Source organism: Pyrus communis, chromosome 3 (assembly GCF_963583255.1).
Source record: "Pyrus communis chromosome 3, drPyrComm1.1, whole genome shotgun sequence".
In the NCBI taxonomy this organism is placed as follows: domain Eukaryota; kingdom Viridiplantae; phylum Streptophyta; class Magnoliopsida; order Rosales; family Rosaceae; genus Pyrus; species Pyrus communis.
Genome location: NC_084805.1, coordinates 24,653,579 through 24,676,307, shown reverse-complemented (window position 1 = coordinate 24,676,307; position 22,729 = coordinate 24,653,579). Strand labels below are relative to the sequence as shown.

The 22,729-nt window shown below is 34.3% G+C and overlaps 3 protein-coding genes across 3 annotated transcripts; all 3 read right to left on the bottom strand.

Moving 5' to 3' along the window:
* Positions 1 to 1,617: 1,617 nt before the first annotated feature.
* Positions 1,618 to 3,192, bottom strand: LOC137728489 (tetrahydroberberine oxidase-like). Its single transcript, XM_068467265.1, has one exon. It carries the CDS (start codon positions 3,190 to 3,192, stop codon positions 1,618 to 1,620), a length of 1,575 nt encoding a protein of 524 aa, XP_068323366.1.
* A 1,534-nt stretch (positions 3,193 to 4,726) lies between these two features.
* Positions 4,727 to 6,525, bottom strand: LOC137730078 (monolignol oxidoreductase AtBBE-like 15). Its single transcript, XM_068469144.1, has one exon. The coding sequence runs from the start codon at positions 6,517 to 6,519 to the stop codon at positions 4,927 to 4,929; it is 1,593 nt and encodes a 530-aa protein (XP_068325245.1). The 5' UTR covers positions 6,520 to 6,525; the 3' UTR covers positions 4,727 to 4,926.
* Positions 6,526 to 10,325: 3,800 nt separating this feature from the next.
* Positions 10,326 to 12,993, bottom strand: LOC137729078 (monolignol oxidoreductase AtBBE-like 15). Its single transcript, XM_068467900.1, has 2 exons — positions 11,754 to 12,993; positions 10,326 to 11,267 (listed from the first exon to the last, which is right to left on the bottom strand). The coding sequence occupies exons 1-2, from the start codon at positions 12,837 to 12,839 to the stop codon at positions 10,704 to 10,706; spliced, it is 1,650 nt and encodes a 549-aa protein (XP_068324001.1). The 5' UTR covers positions 12,840 to 12,993; the 3' UTR covers positions 10,326 to 10,703.
* Positions 12,994 to 22,729: the final 9,736 nt, after the last annotated feature.

The window sequence follows — 22,729 nt, the reverse complement described above, 5'->3', positions numbered from 1 at the left end:
TAAGCATATAAAAGCTAATGAGTGTTTTAATTTTTTGTCACTTTTCATAGTTAAGCACTAGTTGAAGGAGCCAACTGAATTCATTCTTATTAATGAAGTATAGTAGCCAATTCCACTTGGTACAAATTGGCAAAATGTATAGGCTAATGCATGTGGGACTTCCATATGCTTTGAGTTCTGCATGGTTGCAAGCCAACTAATTACAAAGCTCCATCTAGAACGAAATCTTCATCATATATAGTTTAATGCACCGGCTAGCTCTCACTTTCTTTTCAAGGAGAAAATTTTCATTGTAACAGGAACACGGGTGGTATACCACATGCTTTTATGTAAGTGGTGAGAAATTTTATTTTTTAAGTTATTAACTTAGCTTAAATGTCAAAATGGTCACTGTGTTATAGGCATATGGTCAATTTAGTTCCCGTGTTTTCAATTTAGCTAATTTAGTCCTTATGTTTATCTCTATTAGCCAATTAAGAATATTTCATTCAATCTCTGTTTAAAAATTCATAAGAAAAATTATAAGATATAATTACCCTTCCTCTTATATGATAATAACACATATAAGAGAATAATTTTTCTTTTATTTTATAGTTTTATTTCATTTTTAAATATTTTAAATCAAATAAATTTTTTTATAAATAACTTTATAATAATTTATGAATTTTTTTTAACAGATATTAGATGGAAATGTTTTTAATTGGCTCACAGAGATAAACACAAGGACCAAATTGGCTAAATTGAAAACAGAGGAACTAACTTGGCCTAATGACTGAAACACAAGGACCATTTTAACATTTAAGTTTATTAACTTTTTAACACAAATCTCATCATTTGTATAATAACACGTGATATATCATCTTGTGTGCCGATCACACTGAAAAATCTCTCCTCTTTGAGGGTGAAAATGCCTGACTCGATCCTCCTGTTCTAGGCTTCTAGGAGCAACATGTGTTGAAGGGGTCATATCTGCTGACATTTTCAAACGTGATGCGGCACATACAAGGGGTTGATAGTTATCCACATTACTGATCCACTATTTTATATGTTTCTCATTGTTCGTCTATGTCGTACACATTTATTTAAGTGTCACATAAGTTTTTACTGTGATAATTCTAATTGTCTTAAATATAAACGAATTTCGGTAAAAAGTTACATATTTATTTAAGTGTCATGTTAGTTTTTATTGTGATAATTCTAATTGTTTTAAATATAAACGAACTTCGATAAAAAGTTATTCTGATCATCAAGTCAATTAGCCGTTTTATTTAGGGTGATTAGAGTTTTGAATGGAAAAGATTTTTTAACCACATTGAATATCAAGATCTAAAACTGAATCATGCTTATAAGGATTGTTATCCCATTCATTAATCTTCCGGAATCGTTCCCTGTTCAACTATGTTGGTCTAAGCTTCTCATTAGCCTTGCTAGATCTGACAACTGGATTGGGCTTTGCTAAGCCCTCTCTGCCCAATACTGAGTTAAGTGACTCGAGAGGCATATCAGGCGTGCCAATCAAACTCACCCCCCATTCCAGTAAAAAAAAAAATACAGCAAAAAGGATGGAGGGAGGGTCTTATTAAAATTCGTCAATTTGATTATAAAATCAAACAACTCTTAAATTGGCACAAAATTTTGCTCACTCTTGAAGAAGTTTTCATAATCAACCTTACCCTTTATCTTGGCTAATCGCTCAAAATTTCCTTTGAAATACTTTTCACCCCAAACCTTTGCTTCCTCCAAAGTTCCTTTGATATTTCTTCCAATGTCCAAGTCCCTGTAGTTAATATATGCAGTCCTAGGGTTTTTGGTCACAAATGGAGCCATGAAGTTGTAAACCCTATTGATCCCTTCCAAATGCTTCTTCTCAGCCAAAGCTCCCCCCTCAAACCACTTCGTGAAGTACTGAATGTTGTACAAGACTCCAGCTCTATGTGGAAATGGAGTAAAATCTTCTGAAATCTCAGCCATTTTTCCACCATAAGGATCCCAAATCATTATACCAGGAGCCTCACCGTCTTGCATCACCTTCCATATGGCTTCTAAGTGCTTTTCTGAGATGGGTTTTGTCACAAAATCACTTTTGGCTTTGAAAAAGCCCTTTTGCACATGGTTTCTGTCCAACAAAAGCTCTAATGGCTGCCCTGGGTTCTCACCATTAATGTAGAAAATAGATTGAATCCAGTTTATCTCCTTGCAGTCCTCAGGCTTCAAACCCAACTCGGGAAAGCTCTTTTTCATCAATGGGACTAGTTGATCAATGGTGCCAAGAAACAAGGCATTGAAGTTGGCCTGGATTGTTTTGCCACCACTGGAACCTTTTCCCACAAAAAGAATGACTCTTATGAACAGATCTTTATGAAACTTGGATGCAATGGCTTGCCACCTGTGAACCAATTTGGTTGCGTTTTGTTCTAGGGTTCTGGGGATTGTGAAACCCGTGACCTTCGGAGGGACCGGAGCCAACTTGATCTTCCATTCAAGTACAACTCCAAAGCTTGCAGCTCCACCTCCTCTAATGGCCCAAAACAAGTCCTCTCCCATCGATTGTCTGTCAACAATACCTCCATTTGCCGTTACCACGATTGCATCCACAACATTATCACTTGAAAGCCCAAATTTCCTCATCAACACGCCCTGACCTCCACCGCTGATATGTCCACCAACACCAATAGTAGGGCAAACACCGGCTGTGAAACCAAGTTTTCCTCCGCTCTTTTTGGCAACATGGTAGTAAAGCTCACCAAGTGTTGCACCGGATTGAACCCATGCAGTGCGTTCTTTGCTGTTGACTTTAACCTTATTAAGCTTGACGAGATCGATGATGATGAAGGGTACATCAGCTTTGTAAGAGAGGGCCTCATAGTCGTGACCCCCGCTTCGAATCCTGACCTGCAAGCGATGTATTTTGCTACAAATGATGGCAGCTTGCACGTGTTCGTATAGATAGGGTGTGATGATGTATTGAAGCTTCTGATTCGTGCTGTTGAATCTGAGGTTTTGGATGGAGGACTCAAAGACAGACGAAAATGAAGGGGAATGAGGATCGAACAAAAATGTGCTTACGTTGGTCAAGGATCCTGTCGAATGGAAGCCAACGCAACTATAAAAATTCAATTCCTGGATGAGGTCATATGTTGCAGAAGAAACTGAGAAGAGAGAAACTATTGCAAATGTTAGAAGGTGAGCCATGACTTGCTTCCCCACCAATATTTTACTTCTGTTAGCTGCTTCATTTATACTTTAATTTTTGTCCTAAAATATGTAAGAAAAAATTAACGGGAAGAAAATTAAAGAACATTATAACTGAAATAAAATTTTTCCTTATTAATGATATCAGTTATAAAGAATTATGCTTGTGTCTGTATAGAACGTTTGAACATTTTCTTGAAATACAATCAACGGTCAGTTAGCAAGTTTTGCAAAGGAAAATTAAAACGACGTATTAACTTTTGTTTGCAACCCTTTGAATTAATGAGTAAAACTCTTTTGAGTGTATTATTATTTTTTTTCTTCCAATAAGATAATAAAATTACAAAGAAAAGTCTCAGCAGCAATTCCACTAAAGCTGTCAAACTGCCAGGCATACAAAGCTTCATGAGGCAAAACGTAGTGCTGATAAACCCATCCTATTGATTTATCTCTCCACCCACTTTTTAAAAAATAAAATAAAATAAAGTTCATACCAATTTTACCTTCTTGTAAAATGACATCTAAGACCAAAGCAAAAAAAAAAAAAAAGATTTTCTTCTTTGTTCACATTCTCTCTGCAACTGTCTCAATTCCTTCAAATAAAATGGAATACCCAAAAAAGGAATTGGGCTTGAAGGGATGATATTGGATTGTCGAGAATTTGGAAATTGGGCATACAAATGAAATTTTGGGAACGAGGCATGAGGCTTGGTCGTGAGATTTGGGAGGGAGAGGGAAGGTGGTTGCGTTGGGGGTCTGAAGAGAGGGAAGGATGGACAGTTCCGTTGAAGATCTGATAAATGACCGAACTAAAATTCTAACTGGGATAAAAATTGAAAAGTGAGGCCTTAGAGGTGAAAGGAGGCTCGGCTGGACTTATCAACACTCTAATAGTTATCAACACTCTAAGCCACCCACCTTTTCGTCTAGATAAAGAATATTATTAAAATCTCCAAGAAGGATCCAAGGAGCATTAGCAGGCTGAAGATGAAGTAACTCATTCCAAAGTTGAGGCTGGTTTTCTTTCTGGGGATAATCATACACAACAAAGAAACCAAGGAGCACCAGCTCTCGAATTAGTGGCTACAGAATGGATGTACCGAGCATGTGAATGGAGAACAGTAATATAAATAGAATTTGATTTTTCCATAACAAAAAAAGACTACCACTTTGTCCCCTAGTTGCCTTGGGGACCCTCTCCCCATTTTCTTACTGTTTCCCCCCTTTTTGAGCTTATGGATACCTACATTTTGTTGAGAATTATTTACAAATTAGTTGATGAGTATAATTAACAGTAAATTCTTCTTTTACAAAACTTAGCTGAGTGACTAATGCCTAAAAATTAGAGAAAAGTTGGGCTAAGCCAGATTTTTTATAAGGTATATTATATTCTAAACTACTTTAATCAACGAGAAGAGAGTTTTGAACTTAGGTGTAAAGGGGCCGGCATATTATCCTGGCCAATTAATCTAATCTCATCTATGATGAGAAATATTGTATTTAAATTATCTACCACAATAAACCCATTGTTGCAGAGTGCAAATTAGTTACATTACACTACTTTACAAAACACTGAGACTAGAGAATAGAGGGCAAATAGACTTCTCTGAAATTTTATTCCAATGTATATAATTGGCTAAACAGAAGCATATACAGAGCACACAGATCATAGCAACGAAACCCTTAAGCTTCTGCAAACACCATATCGAAGCTCCTAGCCATCTATATATGGCCTTAAGTTTGTGGAAGAGGCGGGATGCTTTGTTCATGCCTGAAGAAGTTATCAGGATCAACTTTGGTCTTAACTTTCACCAATCTATTAAAATTGTCCTTGAAGTACCTGTAACCCCAATAATTTGCTTCAATAAAGCTTGTACTGCTCTTTTTATTAGTCCCCAAATCAAGATCCCTATAATTCACATATGCCTGCCTTGGAAACGTTGTGACATAAGGAGCCATGTAACTGTAAAGCTTCCTAATCCATTCCATGTGCTCTGCCTCATCTCCAGCCTGCCATCCAGCCAAGTACTGAATTTTGAAGAGAACATTTCGATGGGGAAAAGGTATTGCGCTTTCAGAAATCCTGCTCATCATTCCGCCATAAGGATTCAAAAGCATCACTGGAGAGGTTTCTTGGAGCAGCCTCTTCCATAGCCCCTCGAGCGCAATTTCTGGAATCGGGTTCTTGACGAAGTCTGACTTGGCTTTGAAGTAGATCTTGGGTAGGGTAGCTTTTCCTTGTAGCAAAATCTCAGTAGGAGTTCCACTTGGGTACCCTGCTATATATAGCACCGATTTGATCCAACTTGTTTCAGTACAATCATTTCTTGTCAAACCCAATTCAGGGAAGCTTTGTTGCATAACATTAAGTAATCTTTTAGAATCTCCAAGAAATTGAGCTTGGTAAACAGTTGTGATAGTGTTATTGCCCGTTTTGCTGTCATTTGATACTTGTATGAAAACTCTGATAAAGAGATCTTCATCAACAAATGGAGCTACTTGTTGCCATCTATGGAGGAACTTTGTGGCACCTTGTTCCAAGGTCTTCGCAACTGAAAAAACTGTCACATTTTGTGGAACTGGAACCAACTTTATCTTCCACCAAAGGATGATTCCAAAGCTTGCTCCTCCACCTCCTCTTATTGCCCAAAACAAGTCCTCTCCCATTGCTTTCCGATCAAGAATTTTCCCATTCGAGTCTATGATTCGTGCATCAACGACGTTATCAGCACCAAGGCCATATTTTCTCATCATGGAACCATATGCACCTCCAGTTATGTGCCCACCAACTCCTAGACTCGTGCAGATCCCGGCAGGATAACCATGAGTTTGGCTTTTCTCTGCAATTCGGTAGTAGAGTTCACCAATGGTGGCACCAGCTTGAACCCATGCAGTGTTGGATTTAATATCAACACTGACGGATCGAAGCTTGGCAAGGTCAACAACAGCGAAAGGTGTTTCGATTTGGGAGACATAGGAGAGGCCTTCATAATCATGGCCTCCACTTCGGAACCTGAGATGGATTCGAAGCTTTTTCGCGCAAATAACAGCGGCTTGCACATGAGAATCATGCACCGGTGTGAAAATAAAATCCGGCTTTGGCAATGAAGAGACCAAGTACCGGAGGTTTTGTGCAGATGATTCAAGGACAGCAGTGAAGCTAGAATTTTTTGGAGTGAGAAAGTCTGAAGAGAATGGAATGGAAGTGTTAGAATAATGTGAGAGGCACTGGATGAAATTTTCTTGTGTTGAAGGTGGAGGATGTGCCCATGAAATTGATAGCACAAGGAAAAGATAAAGAGAAGAAATTGAAAAGATTGGAAGCATTTTGTTTTGCTTGTTGGAAGTTCGATGGTGCTGAGGAAATAGCCAAGTGTCTTGTGCAGCTTTATAGAAGTTTGAAGGTCTCTTAGTGGATATGGAATCATTTTAGTGGATATGGAATCATTTTAGTGATATCAAATCATTTTGAATTGAATTTCGCCTTTGACGAGAATTAAACATAAAATTTTGCACTTATAAGTGAAGAAGAATACCACTAAATCGTAGTATTAAGTGAAAATAAAAACTCATTTAAATATGTTATTCATAATTGACAATAGGGGTGGAAATTTTTACCAAATTACCCTACCAACCATACCATACCAAATTATTACCAAAAATTTGTACCAATTGGTAATGGTACGGTATTTGTATCGTACCATACTATTTCGGTACAGTATTGGTATCCAAAATCAGTACCGGTGGTATACCGTACCTATCAATATTATTAATATTATATTATGTATTTATTTATATAATTATTTGAGGGCAAAATTAATAAAATTAATAATAATTATTGTAAAAGTGTAAAAAATGTAAAAAAAAAAATATATACAATCACTCATAGTGACGAGCTTTACAACTTTCATGAAAAGGTCAGCTTCAAAATCCAACAATATAATACATAAACCTTAAATTTATATTTAACCGTCGATTGTCATTTACGTTTTATTCTTCTTACTGAATTTCATTTTTTAAGTTTTCTTTTTTGAAAACATAATCATCTGGCGGATGTAAGAAGATGAACAGTTCATATCTTTGATATCATGTTTTGATATTTATGGTTAACTGAAATATGAGTCGATGTCATATAGTTTGTAGAAACTTTATAAACATCAAGCAATATTTTCACTAACTGTAAAACTCTGAACATAATATCAACGATCCAAACCGTTCATCTTCCTACATTCTCTAATAGATCATGTTTTCAAAAAAGAAAATCTGAAAAAAAACAAAATTTGATGAGAAAAATGAAGCTTAAATGTAAACAACAATCAACGGTTAAATTTTGATCTATGATTTATATGATTATAATGGCGACTTTCAAAGTTAAGTTCTTCACGAAAGTTGTAAAACTTGTCATTACGAGCGTTTATATATTTTTTCTATATTTTTTACACTTCTACATTAATTAAAAAAATATTAGATTTTGGGCAAATTAAGTGGCGTAAAATAAAGTGGCAATTACCATTGACATACCATACCAACCAAACTATTTGGTATACCGATATTCGATATACCAAAAGTTTGGTACGGTAATGGTAATAGATTTTACCGTACCAAATATTTGGTATGGTAATTGGTACAGAAGTTTTGGTACAGTAATGTACAAAAACCACCCCTAATTAACAGCATCCAACACTTTACTGATATGATACAAAAAATTTGTTCAAGACAAGAAGTTGATCCCTCTCCTAAGAGCATCTCCAGAGGAGATGCCAAAATGTACACATCAGTTATAACAGTAAAAAAGACCACACTAATATTCTTCAACTGAAGTGCCAAATCCTATTTGGCGATGACATGCATTGGCAGCAAAAGAGGTTGCTGTCAAATTTGATAGCAGCTTCAAATGTTTTTTTTATTAATTATTAAATGTATTTTTTTTAATTTTTAATCATTTATTATAATTAATGTTGAGTTGACCGATGCAATTATTCTACTTTTTTCTTCTTTTCAATCAAGGAAAGTGAACAGATTGCTGCTTAAACTTTAAAAGTCCTTTATTAAATTTTAATTAGTTTAATAATTTATTAATAAAATAATAATTTAATTTGACATATTGGTTGGAGAACAAAACTTTAAAAGATGTCAAAGTGCCACATAAGCTGTCAAAATTTAAATTTTATGTTCAAAATTTGACATCTTCTTTAGAGATAGTCTAATAACTCAAAATTTGGGGGTTCAATTATTGTATACTTTCCCACGTGCATGTTTGTTTAGCCCGTTTTCTAACAAATTAAGATTTCGAGAATCCATTTATCTAATGACAATTTAGTATTTAATTCGAATCACAAAAAAAAAAAAAAAAAAAAAAATTATAGATCACCTTGATCAATGACTCAACACTGATATGGAATTATAAGAAAGAGATCCTCTTCGGATCTTTTCCACCAAGACCACTGGATCAAGTGATCCGGATCCTTGAAATTTGATCTAACGGTTAAAGTTATTATAACTTTTAAAGAGGGTCCCTATTTTTAACCGTTGAATCAAATTTCAAAGGTCCGGATCACTTGATCTAGTGGTCTTGGTAGAAGAGATCCGGAAAAGATCTCTTTCCGGAATCATGTACTTTGATATATCTGACACTCATTTTCCACGGAAAAGGATCCAGCGGACACTCATTTTCCATGGAAAATGATCCTCGCTGGGTTCTTTTCTTGGGGATCCTGAGGATCTCGTAATCGTGTCTGTTTATCGTACATTGTGCGATCAGTTTTTGTTAGGTAGTATTTATATTTAATTTTAAATTTTAAATTTTAAATGATTTCTGACCGCACGATATACGATGAACAGACACGATTACAAGATCCCTGAATCCCCAAGAAAAGAATCAATCGAGGACCCTTTTCCATTTTCCACCACAAATATCCCAATATATGCATGATTAGGCCTGCCTCGTTTTCCAGCCTTACGGGTTTAGTCAAAATATAAATCTTGGGCAATCAAATCAGCCTAAGGGCGTGTTTATGTATTTATAATCGGAATGAGAATGTAGAATTGAATTTCAATTACAGAATATTACGGTGTTTACTAAATATGAAGGAATCAAAAAAGCAATGGGGCCCATAGAAATTTTGGAATTCAATTCCTTGTATTGGTGGAATTGGATTTCCTAGATATAGGCGATAATCCAATTACTGATTGTTTGGACAATTGGAATAATATTTTTGTTCCTTATATGTCATCACTTACTTTTTTTTATTTCCAAGACTATCCTTTGTAAACCCATTAAAATATATAAAATATTTGATTTGGGACAAGGGTATTTTAGTAATCATACTAGTTTATATTCCGATTCTGCTGAATTAGTAAACAGCTTTATGGAATTCTATTCTGATTCCAAAACATTTAAGTAAACAACTTCAATAGGAATCCGATTCTAACTTCTCCTCATTCCAACTTCTTCTCAATTCAATTCCTCCTTAATTCAATTCCTCATATTTTCATTACCGTTACGTAAACGCGCCATAATTCCAGCTTAATTATTTTATTTCCTTGCAGTTCTCAGGCTCTAGACTTCCAACTGAGGAAACTTCTTTGTAGTTTTTCTTAGGCTTGTTTATTGATTCGTGGTCTGAAACTGTTTTTTAATTTTACTATATTTTTGAAATTGGATTTACCTCATTCACCTATTAAAACTGCCAAAATTGAGTTAAGTCACTTTATTTATGTCTGCGGCGGCAGAGATTTGGCAGTTTTAGAGGTTTAGGGCAGTTTGAAAATTTCATACATCGCCAACCCTAATGGCTCATCTCAACTAGCACGGTCTGAAATAACCATACTGCCCTTTCATTTAAAAGTCATGAGTCAGAATTTATAGAAATGAAGTGAAATTGCTCAATTTTTACACTTTCAAGAGACAAAATATGACAGATTCAATTTAAGATGTAAAGTGAGACTAAAAATCAGTTGGGTTGTTGAAATATAACCCATGAAGTGGTCTGTTGGGCTATAATAACTCGGATTACTTTGAAAATTTGAATTTCAAGCTTCTCTTTTATTTAAACAGTCATATAATTTCGAATTTTGGTAGTTTCTAAAAGATTAGATGGTAGTATGTTAACCTTATTTTATAAATTAAATAATGAAATAAAAAGAAACTTTTATTTCAATTATCTCCTACAAACACATTATTGCAACCCTCATATCAGTTACATTAACATCACTTTTCTACAACAGTTGGATGGCGAGACCAAGATACTTCTTTGATGACTTTATTATAGTCTATATAAAATGGTAGGTGATTTTCACACTTTCTTTTTCTCCTATGCATTTCTCTCTTTGTTTTTAGATCGAATAAATTAAAAAATAACTAGAGGCGGAAGCAAAGAGATGAGTGCAAATAGAGAAACCGGGAATGTGAAAATCACTATACCAGGTATAATTGGCTAAGTAGTCCCTTCAACAAAGCACACTTATCAAACCAAACAAATCCTTACTTACCATGCTGCAAACACCATAATCTAGCTGTTCTGTTTTGTATGGTGATGGCCTCGAGTTCTAGATCTTGCAGGGAGTGGAAGAGGAGGGATGCTTTGTTCATGCCTGAAGAAATTATCAGGATCCACTTTGCTCTTAATTTTAATCAACCTGTTGAAGTTGTCCTTGAAATACCTATTCCCCCAAGCACTTGCCTCAATGAAGCTTATGTTACTCTTCTTGTTAACCCCCAAATCAAGATCCCTATAATTCACATACGCCTGCCTTGGAAACATTGTGACATAAGGGGCCATGTAGTTGTAAAGCTTTCTGATCCAATCCATGTGCTTTCCTTCATCTTCTTTCTCATCCTGCCATGTGGTAAGGTACTGGATTTTGAAGAGAACTTTTCTGTGGGGGAAAGGGATTGCACTCTCTGAAATCCTACCCATCATTCCACCATATGGGTTTAAAATTACTAGAGGAGACTCTTCCTCCATCAGCCTCTTCCAAAAACCTTCAAGCCCACTTACAGGAATTGGGTCTTTTACAAAATCTGATTTGGCTTTGAAGTAGTTCTTGAACGTAGATTTTCCTTCAAGCAAAACCTGTTAGGAATTTAAAGGCACCAACAAATAAAATTTTAGTCCGCAGATCCACCAAAAGAGTAAAACGAACACGGTGAATGTCCAAACTTCATTTAGAAACAAGCAAGCGCAAAGAACACACGATATATGACGATTCACACAAATAATTGGGCTACGTCCTCACGCATTAAATTGTTTCCGCCAAAGGCCTATTTGGGACTGCTAAGAGTATTATGTAATCCATTCTATAATAACAAAAGTTTTCTAAATAAATAATTGGCAGTAACACTTTGAGAAAAGTATTTTTGATGTTGTTCATAAAGCACTTGCTAGCTAGGCGCTTCATGAAGCACTTTCAAGTGGTTTTCTAAGTATTACTTCGGTTTTAAATAAAAATTTTGACATTTTATAGTAAAAATACTTTTAACAAAAGCACTTATGAGTAGAAGTATTTCTAACATAAGTAGTCCTATTTGAGCCTGAACAAATACGTAAGATGATTATTACCTCAGGTGGGGTCGAACTTGGGTACCCTGCTATGTACATCACAGATTTGAGCCAGCTTGTTTCTGTGCAATCTTTTTTGGTCAATCCCAACTCAGGGAAGCTGGTTTGAACAACATCAAGCAATCTATCAGCACCTCCAAGGAATTGGGCTTGGTAAAGAGTTGTGACAGTTCTATTGCCAGTTTTGCTACCTTCTGACACTTGTATGACGACTCTCATGAAGAGATCTTCATCGAGCTCAGTGGCAGCTACTTGTTGCCATTTATGTAGGACTTTTGTAGCGCCTGTTTCCAAGGTTTTAGGAACAGTAAAAACTGTGACGGTTTCCGGAACGGGAACCAGCTTTATCTTCCACCAGAGAATGATTCCAAAGCTTCCTCCTCCTCCTCCTCTGATTGCCCAAAAAAGGTCTTCTCCCATTGCTGCTCTATCGAGAACTCTCCCACTCACGTCAACGATTTTTGCATCGATGACATTGTCGGCTCCAAGGCCATATTTTCTCATCATGGAGCCATATGCACCTCCGGTTATGTGCCCACCAACGCCTAGACTCGTGCAAAGCCCGGCAGGGAAGCCATGTGTTTTGCTCTTCTCTGCAATTCTGTAGTAAACCTCACCAATGGAGGCACCAGCTTGAGCCCATGTACTGTTATCTTGGATATCAACGATGACTGATCGAAGCTTGGCCAGGTCTACAACGACGAAAGGCGTTTCGATTTGGGAGACATAAGAGGCGGCCTCATAATCATGGCCTCCACTTCTGACTCTGAGATGGATTCCAAGCTGCTTTGAGCAAATGACAACAGCTTGGACGTGGGAATCATGCAATGGTGTGAAGATAAACTCAGGCTTTGGCGCTGTAGGGACCAAGTACCTAAGATTTTGTGCTGAGGATTGTAGGAATGGGAGGAATGTAGAATTGTTGGGGGTGATCAAGGCCGTGGAGAATGGGATTGAAATCTCAGATTTTTCCGAGAGGCATTGGCTGAAATCTTCTTGTAATGAAGCTTGAGGATGTGCCCATGGAGTTGAAATCAGGAGAAGAAACAGTGAGAAAATTGAAGCGTTTGGAATTGGATGCTTCATGCCTAATTGCTTCGTTTAAGGTATTCGCTTGGTGTGGTGTTGGGAAAGTGGATGATGGTGTGTGTTGCTTTATAGAAGCATGATTCTCTCATTGACACCGCAACGTCTTCTTGAGCTAATGCAAACGTCATGTGGCGTTGGCATGAAAAAAATGTTATGGATGATTGTTTCCAAATAGTTAATATGGTATAATTTTTTCTGCTTATTTTATAATAACAAATTGTGACTACCACATGTCACATATATTATTATTTTATACATGAGATTTCAACAAATAAATACATATTTTTTTATCTCGTATGTACTGGTATTGTTCTTCAAGTGTGTGAAGAGTGTGGAGTATGGACCAAGTCAGCAGTAGTCAACATCTTTGATCTACCATTTCTTTTAATTCATGGTCCTTTACAATTAATGTTTTGATTATCCAGACATAGTTTTATCATGTTCTTGCTTTAAATTCAAGTTCCCCTGTATATTGTAAATGGTTCCGAATCAGAAAATTCATTTTTCTGGGCAAAAGGAACGTGCAATATATTTGATCAGCTTTTTTTCCTTATCAATATTTCATATCCAAAAGTTCAAGTTTTTTTTAAAATACATACTTTAATCAGAGAATTATTTTTCTTGAATTTGCTAGATAAAATACTAGAGCTTCGGTTTCGGACTAAAAAATCCTTATTTAAAATAGGTTTGTCGTCGACTTGCCACTTAAAACTATGGTAGACCCTTATACTATATTTTCTTGGTATACATATATTATTGTACTAGAAAAAAAAGGGAATTGCAACGGGTGCTTTACCGTAATGACGGAAAGCAATATATTTATGCATCTTAGTGCTCAGTTGGATCTTCATCTCCATCTCCATCTTCTCTTCTTCTCTAACAACTAACAATTTAACCTACTAACGCTATCGTTTGAAAAAAGAAAAAAAAAAAGAAAGGTTCTAAGAAACGCTAGGTGCTAGTCGGGCGGCGAGCTAGCGCCTAGCGCCTAGGCGGAATCTAGACGGGCGCCTAGGTGGATTTAGGTAAATTTCTTGTATATCTTGTAAATAAATGCATATTGACACATAAAAAATTCTACTAGTATGAAATTCATGGATAAGATAATAAAAGAATGATAAAATACAAAAAGAGTATCCAACAAGTTCAAAATTTAAAAACATATTAAGCATATATACCATATAACTTAAGACATTTTGAATGATTAGTAAGTTAAATAAATTAAATTCAGAGAGATAAAATATAATTCAAGACATTTTATAGTATTAATTTAAACTAAAATATAACACTTAAATTTAGGAATGAGAGGATTGAGTGGTGGAGGAGAAAACAAATTAGAATTGATAAAGTGGACTGTATAACAAAGCAACCCACGTGATTTTTAGTTTTTTAATAAAAATGGTGAGGCTAAAAGGCCTCCCACGTGCCTGACGAGAGTGTTTTCAAACCAATAGCAAAAACACACCGTTTTACCAAATGGTTAGTCGTCTTCTTCAGTTCTTCTCCACCTTCTGGTTTGCAGAAGGCCATGACAGAGCAGCCGTCACCGCTGTTTTCTCCTCCACCATATACCCATATTTGGGTGGTCTGCGGAGGTCTCACAGCCACTAGTCCGGGCTTCCGGGTGGTCCCAGGACCACCCAGGTCCCTTAATAGATCCGTCTCAGCGTCCGCACAGACCTTGCCGATTTAAGAAACGATTTTGAGTTAATCGCGGCGGAACACTGCCGCCTGGCGCCTATATCACATCCCGACCCGGGGCGGATCACTTCCCGGGCCCGCTCCACCACCGTAGCACGATATTGTCCGCTTTGGGCTTACCATTCCCTCACGGTTTTGTTTTTGGGAACTCACGAGCAACTTCCCAATGGGTCACCCATCATGGGATTGCTCTAGCCCACTTCTCGCTTAACTTCGGAGTTCCTACGAAACCCGAAGCCAGTGAGCTCCCAAAAGGCCTCGTGCTAGGTAGAGATGTGAATATACATTTAAGGATCACTCCCCTGGGCTTCCCGGGCCCGCTCCACCACCGTAGCACGATATTGTCCGCTTTGGGTTTACCATTCCCTCACGGTTTTGTTTTTGGGAACTCACGAGCAACTTCCCAGTGAGTCACCCATCATGGGATTGCTCTAGCCCCCTTCTCGCTTAACTTCGGAGTTCCTACAGAACCCGAAGCCAGTGAGCTCCCAAAAGGCCTCGTGCTAGGTAGAGATGTGAATATACATTTAAGGATCACTCCCCTGGCCGATGTGGGATGTCACAGCCTAGGTGGCCACCTCAACCGTTTTTTAAAACACTGAAAAAAAATGAAATTTTTATTGGCCCTTCAAATATTTAGTTGTGCACTCCAAACTTTCAATATTTACCCAAAAAAAAAAAAAATACCAAAAATTTAAGATAATAATATTGACTAGGGATGGACATTTGGTGGATGGGAATGTATGAGGAAAGCAGGGCCACATGTAGAGCTAATTTCACACAATCTATGTTTTCATGTGGTGCTAAGCCATCTTAAGGCGGGTTGGCTTGGGTGGGTACTATGATTGAGATTATTTACTTTCTTTCTTATCCCTAAAGTGAGCATGAGGGACAAATAATCCATAAAACAAATCATATTAAATCATATAAATTTGTGTTGTACAATCACTATCTATTACTTAATATTTAAATTTCATTATTAAAATAAATTATAAAAAACAAGTGTAATAACAATTAGATTTTATGTATATTTACAGGTAATATAATATATCGATTTTGCTACAATATTTACATGTATTTAATATAATCATCATCTCAACGGGTAGACCATGATTGTGTTAAATACATATTATTCAAATGAATATATCTGACAGTCAGTAATGATCGTATTAAATACATGCAAATATTAAATACATATTATTCATGGCATGCAAAAGATGGAAGTGGACGAGGAAAGATAAAAAACAAACATCCCGTGAAGCTCGATCCTTATCTGCAGATATGACTTTCTCACACAACTGTTTAGTTTTTTCAATTGAATTAAATAAATAAAACGAAAATAACGGTTAGAAATTGAACAAAATCGTGTAAGAAGTTGGAAATAGTGTGTTTATCATTTGTCTGTCATATATTTGGATCAAAGTAAAGGACCCGTGAAAGGAAGGAAAGTAAAGCGCTTCAACTTTCACATTTCTAGATTCTCAATTTGACTATTGTGTCACCGCCATGCCTCGTCTAGAGAAAGTAATGCATAATCAATTGGACAATGACATGCCCACAATTAACTATCGTGGCCCTCAATTCAGCTGCTATTGCGCTCGTGTTATAGTTTAAGACTATAACTAAAATTTTTATATTTAAATCCTTATCAGCCAGGATATTTCATTCTTAACCGTACCCTGAAATTAAGGCTTTAAAAAATAATGACTTTCATACTCTTGTTTTTTCGTTTTGAACTTACTCTTTTATTTAAGTTCGTTGATTCTCTTTTAATTTAATAAAATTATGAAAAATTTTATTTGAACCTATATAACTTTTTTCTAAACATAACTTACTCTCTTCAATCATATTATTTTTTTATTAAAGAATTAATCTATCTTTAAACCTAAATTTATTACCTAAACTACCTTCTCAAACCTAATTTAAAATGTTAAGTTATCTTTACACTTATTCCCTTTATAAAATAACATCTGTACTTAAATTTTTTTTTAAAGAGGCATCCTTGCCCCCACCCCCCTCTTCCCACTAGCATTTCCATGGCTACTTTTTTTTTTTTTTTTCTTTATGCTACCAAACCTATACATTTGCCTTTTTTTCTTTCTATTGATGTGCATAAGCAACAAATTAAACAATTCATCCCCTTATATTTATCAACAAGCAAGGAAGTTTATAATCTAAGAACATTGGTAAGAAGTTTTTCCTCATAATTTCCAACTGTAGAAAGTTTAACAAACCATTCGAGATTGATGAAAAAAATTGAAACCCAAATACTCATCTTCTAAACCTTAAAAAAATTAAAATCAAACGAACAATAAATTGAGTCAATACCTTAGTTGGAGGATTCAAAACTTCAAAATCACCATCCATCAATAAAAAAAAACTTGTTTTTCTCTACAAGACCTATTAGGGTTTTAGCCAGAATGAATGTAGGATAAACAATAAGTGATGGTAGGGTTTAATTTGTTTATTGATGAATTTGAGTTTTATTATTAATTTCATTTTGTACTTAATAGTAATTATGCAATAAATAACAATAGACAATTAACAATTTAAATTTAAGTTTGATGTAAAAAAATTGTTACATGGGTTCAAATAAAATTTTCTTAAAATTATTTAGGAAGAGAATAAAAGAGTATGAAAATTACTTTACTTTGAAGAGGTGAATATAAACTAGTCCTTACAGTAAATTGAGATGTTTTGTAAATTACAATTTAGGGAAACAAACTATTGACCTAACCTAAACTTAAACGATTTCTTCCTGCACCCTATGTTAACCTCTAATTTCAGACAATTTTTATGAGAAAAAGAATACTAGAATTTGATTAGGCCATGTCAAAATACTAAGGAAACTGATAACACACGTTTTTAACCTCTCACACAGTGTTTAATCTTGTCCATTAATTATTTTAAAAAAAATTGTCCATTAATTTTGATTAATTTATTCAATATTTTCACTGTAGCGACAGTTCTTGTGGACCAATCGGTACCAAAGTACTGATCGTATCCTTTTCTATTTCATTTATTTATTTGGAAGCAAGTTTACGATTTATTGAGCAACAAATGTATATTTAATAGACTATTTAAGTCGAAAACTAAAAAAATAAGTGAAAAATATAGTAGGGAGGCCCAAAACATTGTTAAAATGACGTTCCACACTCAAGAATATAACAAAAAGTATTACTATAATCTTCAAACTTCACGATTAGGCGAAGGTAAAAATAAATAGATTGAACGATAATTTAAATACGACTGGGCAATGATCGGTAGCGTGGTACCGATCTTTCCCAGTTCATTTTTTTATTTATTTATTTTCTGCTTTTTTGTTTATTCCTTTGAGTTTTTTCTTAGTACATTACTTTATCTGAGTAACCACTATTAAATTCAAATATCTTTAAATTTAGGTTTTAAATCGTTGATTACAAGTGTTTAAATATGTACGATAATAGATTTTGCATGAAAAAATATATTTTGAAGAATAGGAGTTTGATAGTTTGTTGTTATGGTAAGAGAACTAAAACAAACATAAGCAAAAAAAAAAAAAAAAAAAAAAATTGAAAAGAGGGGTTCGGTATGAAGATAGCGATTCTTAACCCGAACGGTTGCTCAAACTTTAGCGACAGTTCTTGTGGACAATCGGTATCAAAGTACTGATCGTATCCTTTTCTATTTCATTTATTTATTTGGAAGCAAGTTTACGATTTATTGAGCAACAAATGTATATTTAATAGACTATTTAAGTCGAAAACTAAAAAAATAAGTGAAAAATATAGTAGGGAGGCCCAAAACATTGTTAAAATGACGTTCCACACTCAAGAATATAACAAAAAGTATTACTATAATCTTCAAACTTCACGATTAGGCGAAGGTGAAAATAAATAGATTGAACGATAATTTAAATACGACTGGGCAAGGATCGGTAGCGTGGTACTGATCTTTCCCAGTTCATTTTTTTATTTATTTATTTTCTGCTTTTTTGTTTATTCATTTGAGTTTTTTCTTCGTACATTACTTTATCTGAGTAACCACTATTAAATTCAAATATCTTTAAATTTAGGTTTTAAATCGTTGATTACAAGTGTTTAAATATGTACGATAATAGATTTTGCATGAAAAAATATATTTTGAAGAATAGGAGTTTGATAGTTTGTTGTTATGGTAAGAGAACTAAAACAAACATAAGCAAAAAAAAAAAAAAAAAAAAAAATTGAAAATAGGGGTTCGGTATGAAGATAGCGATTCTTAACCCGAACAGTTGCTAAAAATCTAGCGACAACTCTTGTGGACAATTGGTATCAAAGTACTGATCGTATCCTTTTCTATTTCATTTATTTATTTGGAAACAAGTTTACGATTTATTGAGCAACAAATGTATATTTAATAGACTATTTAAGTCGAAAACTAAAAAAATAAGTGAAAAATATAGTAGGGAGGCCCAAAACATTGTTAAAATGACGTTCCACACTCAAGAATATAACAAAAAGTATTACTATAATCTTCAAACTTCACGATTAGGCGAAGGTGAAAATAAATAGATTGAACGATAATTTAAATACGACTGGGCAAAGATCGGTAGCGTGGTACTGATCTTTCCCAGTTCATTTATTTATTTATTTATTTTCTGCTTTTTTGTTTATTCCTTTGAGTTTTTTCTTCGTACATTACTTTATCTGAGTAACCACTATTAAATTCAAATATCTTTAAATTTAGGTTTTAAATCGTTGATTACAAGTGTTTAAATATTTACGATAATAGATTTTGCATGAAAAAATATATTTTGAAGAATAGGAGTTTGATAGTTTGTTGTTATGGTAAGAGAACTAAAACAAACATAAGCAAAAAAAAAAAAAAAAAAAAAAAATTGAAAATAGGGGTTCGGTATGAAGATAGCGATTCTTAACCCGAACAGTTGCTCAAAATCTAGCGACAGCTCTTGTGGACAATCGGTATCAAAGTACTGATCGTATCCTTTTCTATTTCATTTATTTATTTGGAAGCAAGTTTACGATTTATTGAGCAACAAATGTATATTTAATAGACTATTTAAGTCGAAAACTAAAAAAAATAAGGGAAAAATATAGTAGAGAGGCCCAAAACATTGTTAAAATGACGTTCCACACTCAAGAATATAACAAAAAGTATTACTATAATCTTCAAACTTCACGATTAGGCGAAGGTGAAAATAAATAGATTGAACAATAATTTAAATACGACTGGGCAAGAATCGGTAGCGTGGTACCGATCTTTCCCAGTTCATTTATTTATTTATTTATTTTCTGCTTTTTTGTTTATTCCTTTGAGTTTTTTCTTCGTACATTACTTTATCTGAGTAACCACTATTAAATTCAAATATCTTTAAATTTAGGTTTTAAATCGTTGATTACAAGTGTTTAAATATGTATGATAAAAGATTTTGCATGAAAAAATATATTTTGAAGAATAGGAGTTTGATAGTTTGTTGTTATGGTAAGAGAACTAAAACAAACATAAGCAAAAAAAAAAAAAAAAAAATTGAAAAGAGGGGTTCGGTATGGAGATAGCGATTCTGAACCCGAACCGTTGCTAAAAATATAGCGACAGTTCTTATGGACAATCGGTATCAAAGTACTGATCGTATCCTTTTCTATTTCATTTATTTATTTGGAAGCAAGTTTACGATTTATTGAGCAACAAATTTATATTTAATAGACTATTTAAGTCGAAAACTAAAAAAATAAGTGAAAAATATAGTAGGGAGGCCCAAAACATTGTTAAAATGACGTTCCACACTCAAGAATATAACAAAAAGTATTACTATTGTCTTCAAACTTCACGATTAGGCGAAGGTGAAAATAAATAGATTGAACGATAATTTAAATACGACTGGGCAAGGATCGGTAGCGTGGTACCGATCTTTCCCACTTCATTTTTTAATTTATTTATTTTCTGCTTTTTTTGTTTATTCCTTTGAGTTTTTTCTTCGTACATTACTTTATCTGAGTAACCACTATTAAATTCAAATATCTTTAAATTTAGGTTTTAAATCGTTGATTACAAGTGTTTAAATATGTACGATAATAGATTTTGCATGAAAAAATATATTTTGAAGAATAGGAGTTTGATAGTTTGTTGTTATGGTAAGAGAACTAAAACAAACATAAGCAAAAAAAAAAAAAAAAATTGAAAAGAGGGGTTCGGTATGAAGATAGCGATTCTTAACTCGAACTGTTGCTAAAACTGTAGCGACAGTTCTTGTGGACAATCGGATCTCTTCCACCAAAGCCCACAGATCAAGTGATCCGAATCCTTGAAATTATTATGACTTTTAAAAGATGACCTTGTTTTTAACCGTTTGATTAAATTTCAAAGGTTCGAATCACTTGATCCGTGAATTTTGATGGAAAAAATTCGGAAATGATCTCTTTTAAAAAAAAAGGTGTATCAAAGAACAATAAACTGTGTGTATCATTTCTCAGTATAATGAGATAAATGGTCCTTTGTAATGATTCCCAAATAGTGTTCTTTTATTTACTTTAACGTGAACAAACCATCTTGAACTTTGGGAAAGGAAGACTTTGGTTTTAAAACGAGAGATTGAGTTTTATACATATGTTAGATTAATGGTGGTATTTTTCAAAATGCATGTAAAAATTATGCTAATTCGTTTTCACGATGCAGAGATGTTGGCAAGTGTCAAACTTTGTAAATAATATTATACTTGCACGAAATAAATATATAGCTTCTTTCTCCTCCCCTCTTTAATTCCTTTTTGACCAGACGTGCTTCTTGGATTATATTGAACATAACTATGACTTGAAGCTAGAGGCACCACTTTGCTTTTACTCTTAATGTTGCTTATTTGATCAAGTTTAGCTTCTTTGTTAGTTTGTGGCTGGTAAGCCATCTAAATACATATCAAGTCATATTTTTCTTTTATAATATTGTTCTAATATGTGCTTAACTCACATGTAAATCATCTTAAACTTTTTTTTTTCATTGTACCATCAAGATTTTCTAAAAAAAAAATTCGTTGGAATTACTCTTGACATTTACTGTGAAAAAGATACAATAACAAGTTGTACAAGGTCTTGCATATTTATATCTCATCTTCGGCCAATATACTGTATATATTAAAGTAAGAGGAAATGTTGAGTAAAATCATTGCCGACATTTTTTCCAGAAAGTTACAATAAAATCATAAGAGGACTAAACTGACTTCGTGTTTTGTATGGATCAATTAACATTAAACTTTACAACTTACAAGTCGAGGAAACCAAAAAGAGAGTTAAATTCAACAAACTCTGATGAATCTAGTCTTAAAAGGAAGCCAAAAGTTATTTGTACTTGAGAACAAAGAAAAACATGAGTTACCCGAAATGTCATTATGAACTCCACAATTATTTTAGATGTTCATACTCAAGAAGTGAAAAAGATAAATTATTATTTGCACGTTGAATTCATTATTCGGGTTTTATAATTTTTATGAATGCTCAATATTACTTGAGCATGTCATGTGTTATATGATACGGTCATCTCTAGCTAATAATTTCTTCTAAATGGTGGGGAGCATTTTTTTTTTTTAAATCATGCCGCTAAATACGCAAAGACCATTCAACTTTTAAGGTTTTGGATTTCAAAAGATGAATCGACTCCATAAGCTATTAATATATTGATTCCATAGACACCGGAGGGTCCTAAGAAAGCCACTCAATCTGCAAATGTCAAATAAAGCAACTTATAAGTCTTAGATCACTCACCTAGAGCATATTGCTTTGTCTGCAATGGTACTGAAATATTCGTAAGCATCCCAACAGTGAGCTATTCAAATATCTGCCACTTCAATTGGGTTAATATCTGTACCACTTTCCACTCCTCTAACTGGTCAGTGCTCTACAAATATTATAACAGATGTACAGATTAGGTGTGTTTTATTCTTTTTAACTATGGCCACTAGTTTAGTTCGCATGTGTACAGTGGGAATATACTTGTTGGCTTGTTATTGGAAACGTATACAGTTCCACCAAGGATAACGTTAAGGCACGCCATGCTAGAAGGGAATTTGGTAATGGTGATGACTAATTAATTTAGTCATTAGGTGAATTATGAGTATGGACAATAACTAGTTTCTAATTTTCCCTAATTTTTTTTTCCAATTCTTAGAGCAACCCTTTCCAAAATTAGTTGTTTTATTAATGTCCATGTTGTCGTTT

Coding starts and splice junctions, on each gene's coding strand:
- LOC137728489 (XM_068467265.1), bottom strand. CDS start 3,192: ATGGCTCACCTTCTAACATTTGCAATAGTTTCTCTCTTCTCAGTTTCT.
- LOC137730078 (XM_068469144.1), bottom strand. CDS start 6,519: ATGCTTCCAATCTTTTCAATTTCTTCTCTTTATCTTTTCCTTGTGCTA.
- LOC137729078 (XM_068467900.1), bottom strand. CDS start 12,839: ATGAAGCATCCAATTCCAAACGCTTCAATTTTCTCACTGTTTCTTCTC. Junction 11,268..11,753: donor CAAGTTCGACCCCACCTGAG/GTAATAATCATC, acceptor AATTCCTAACAG/GTTTTGCTTGAAGGAAAATC.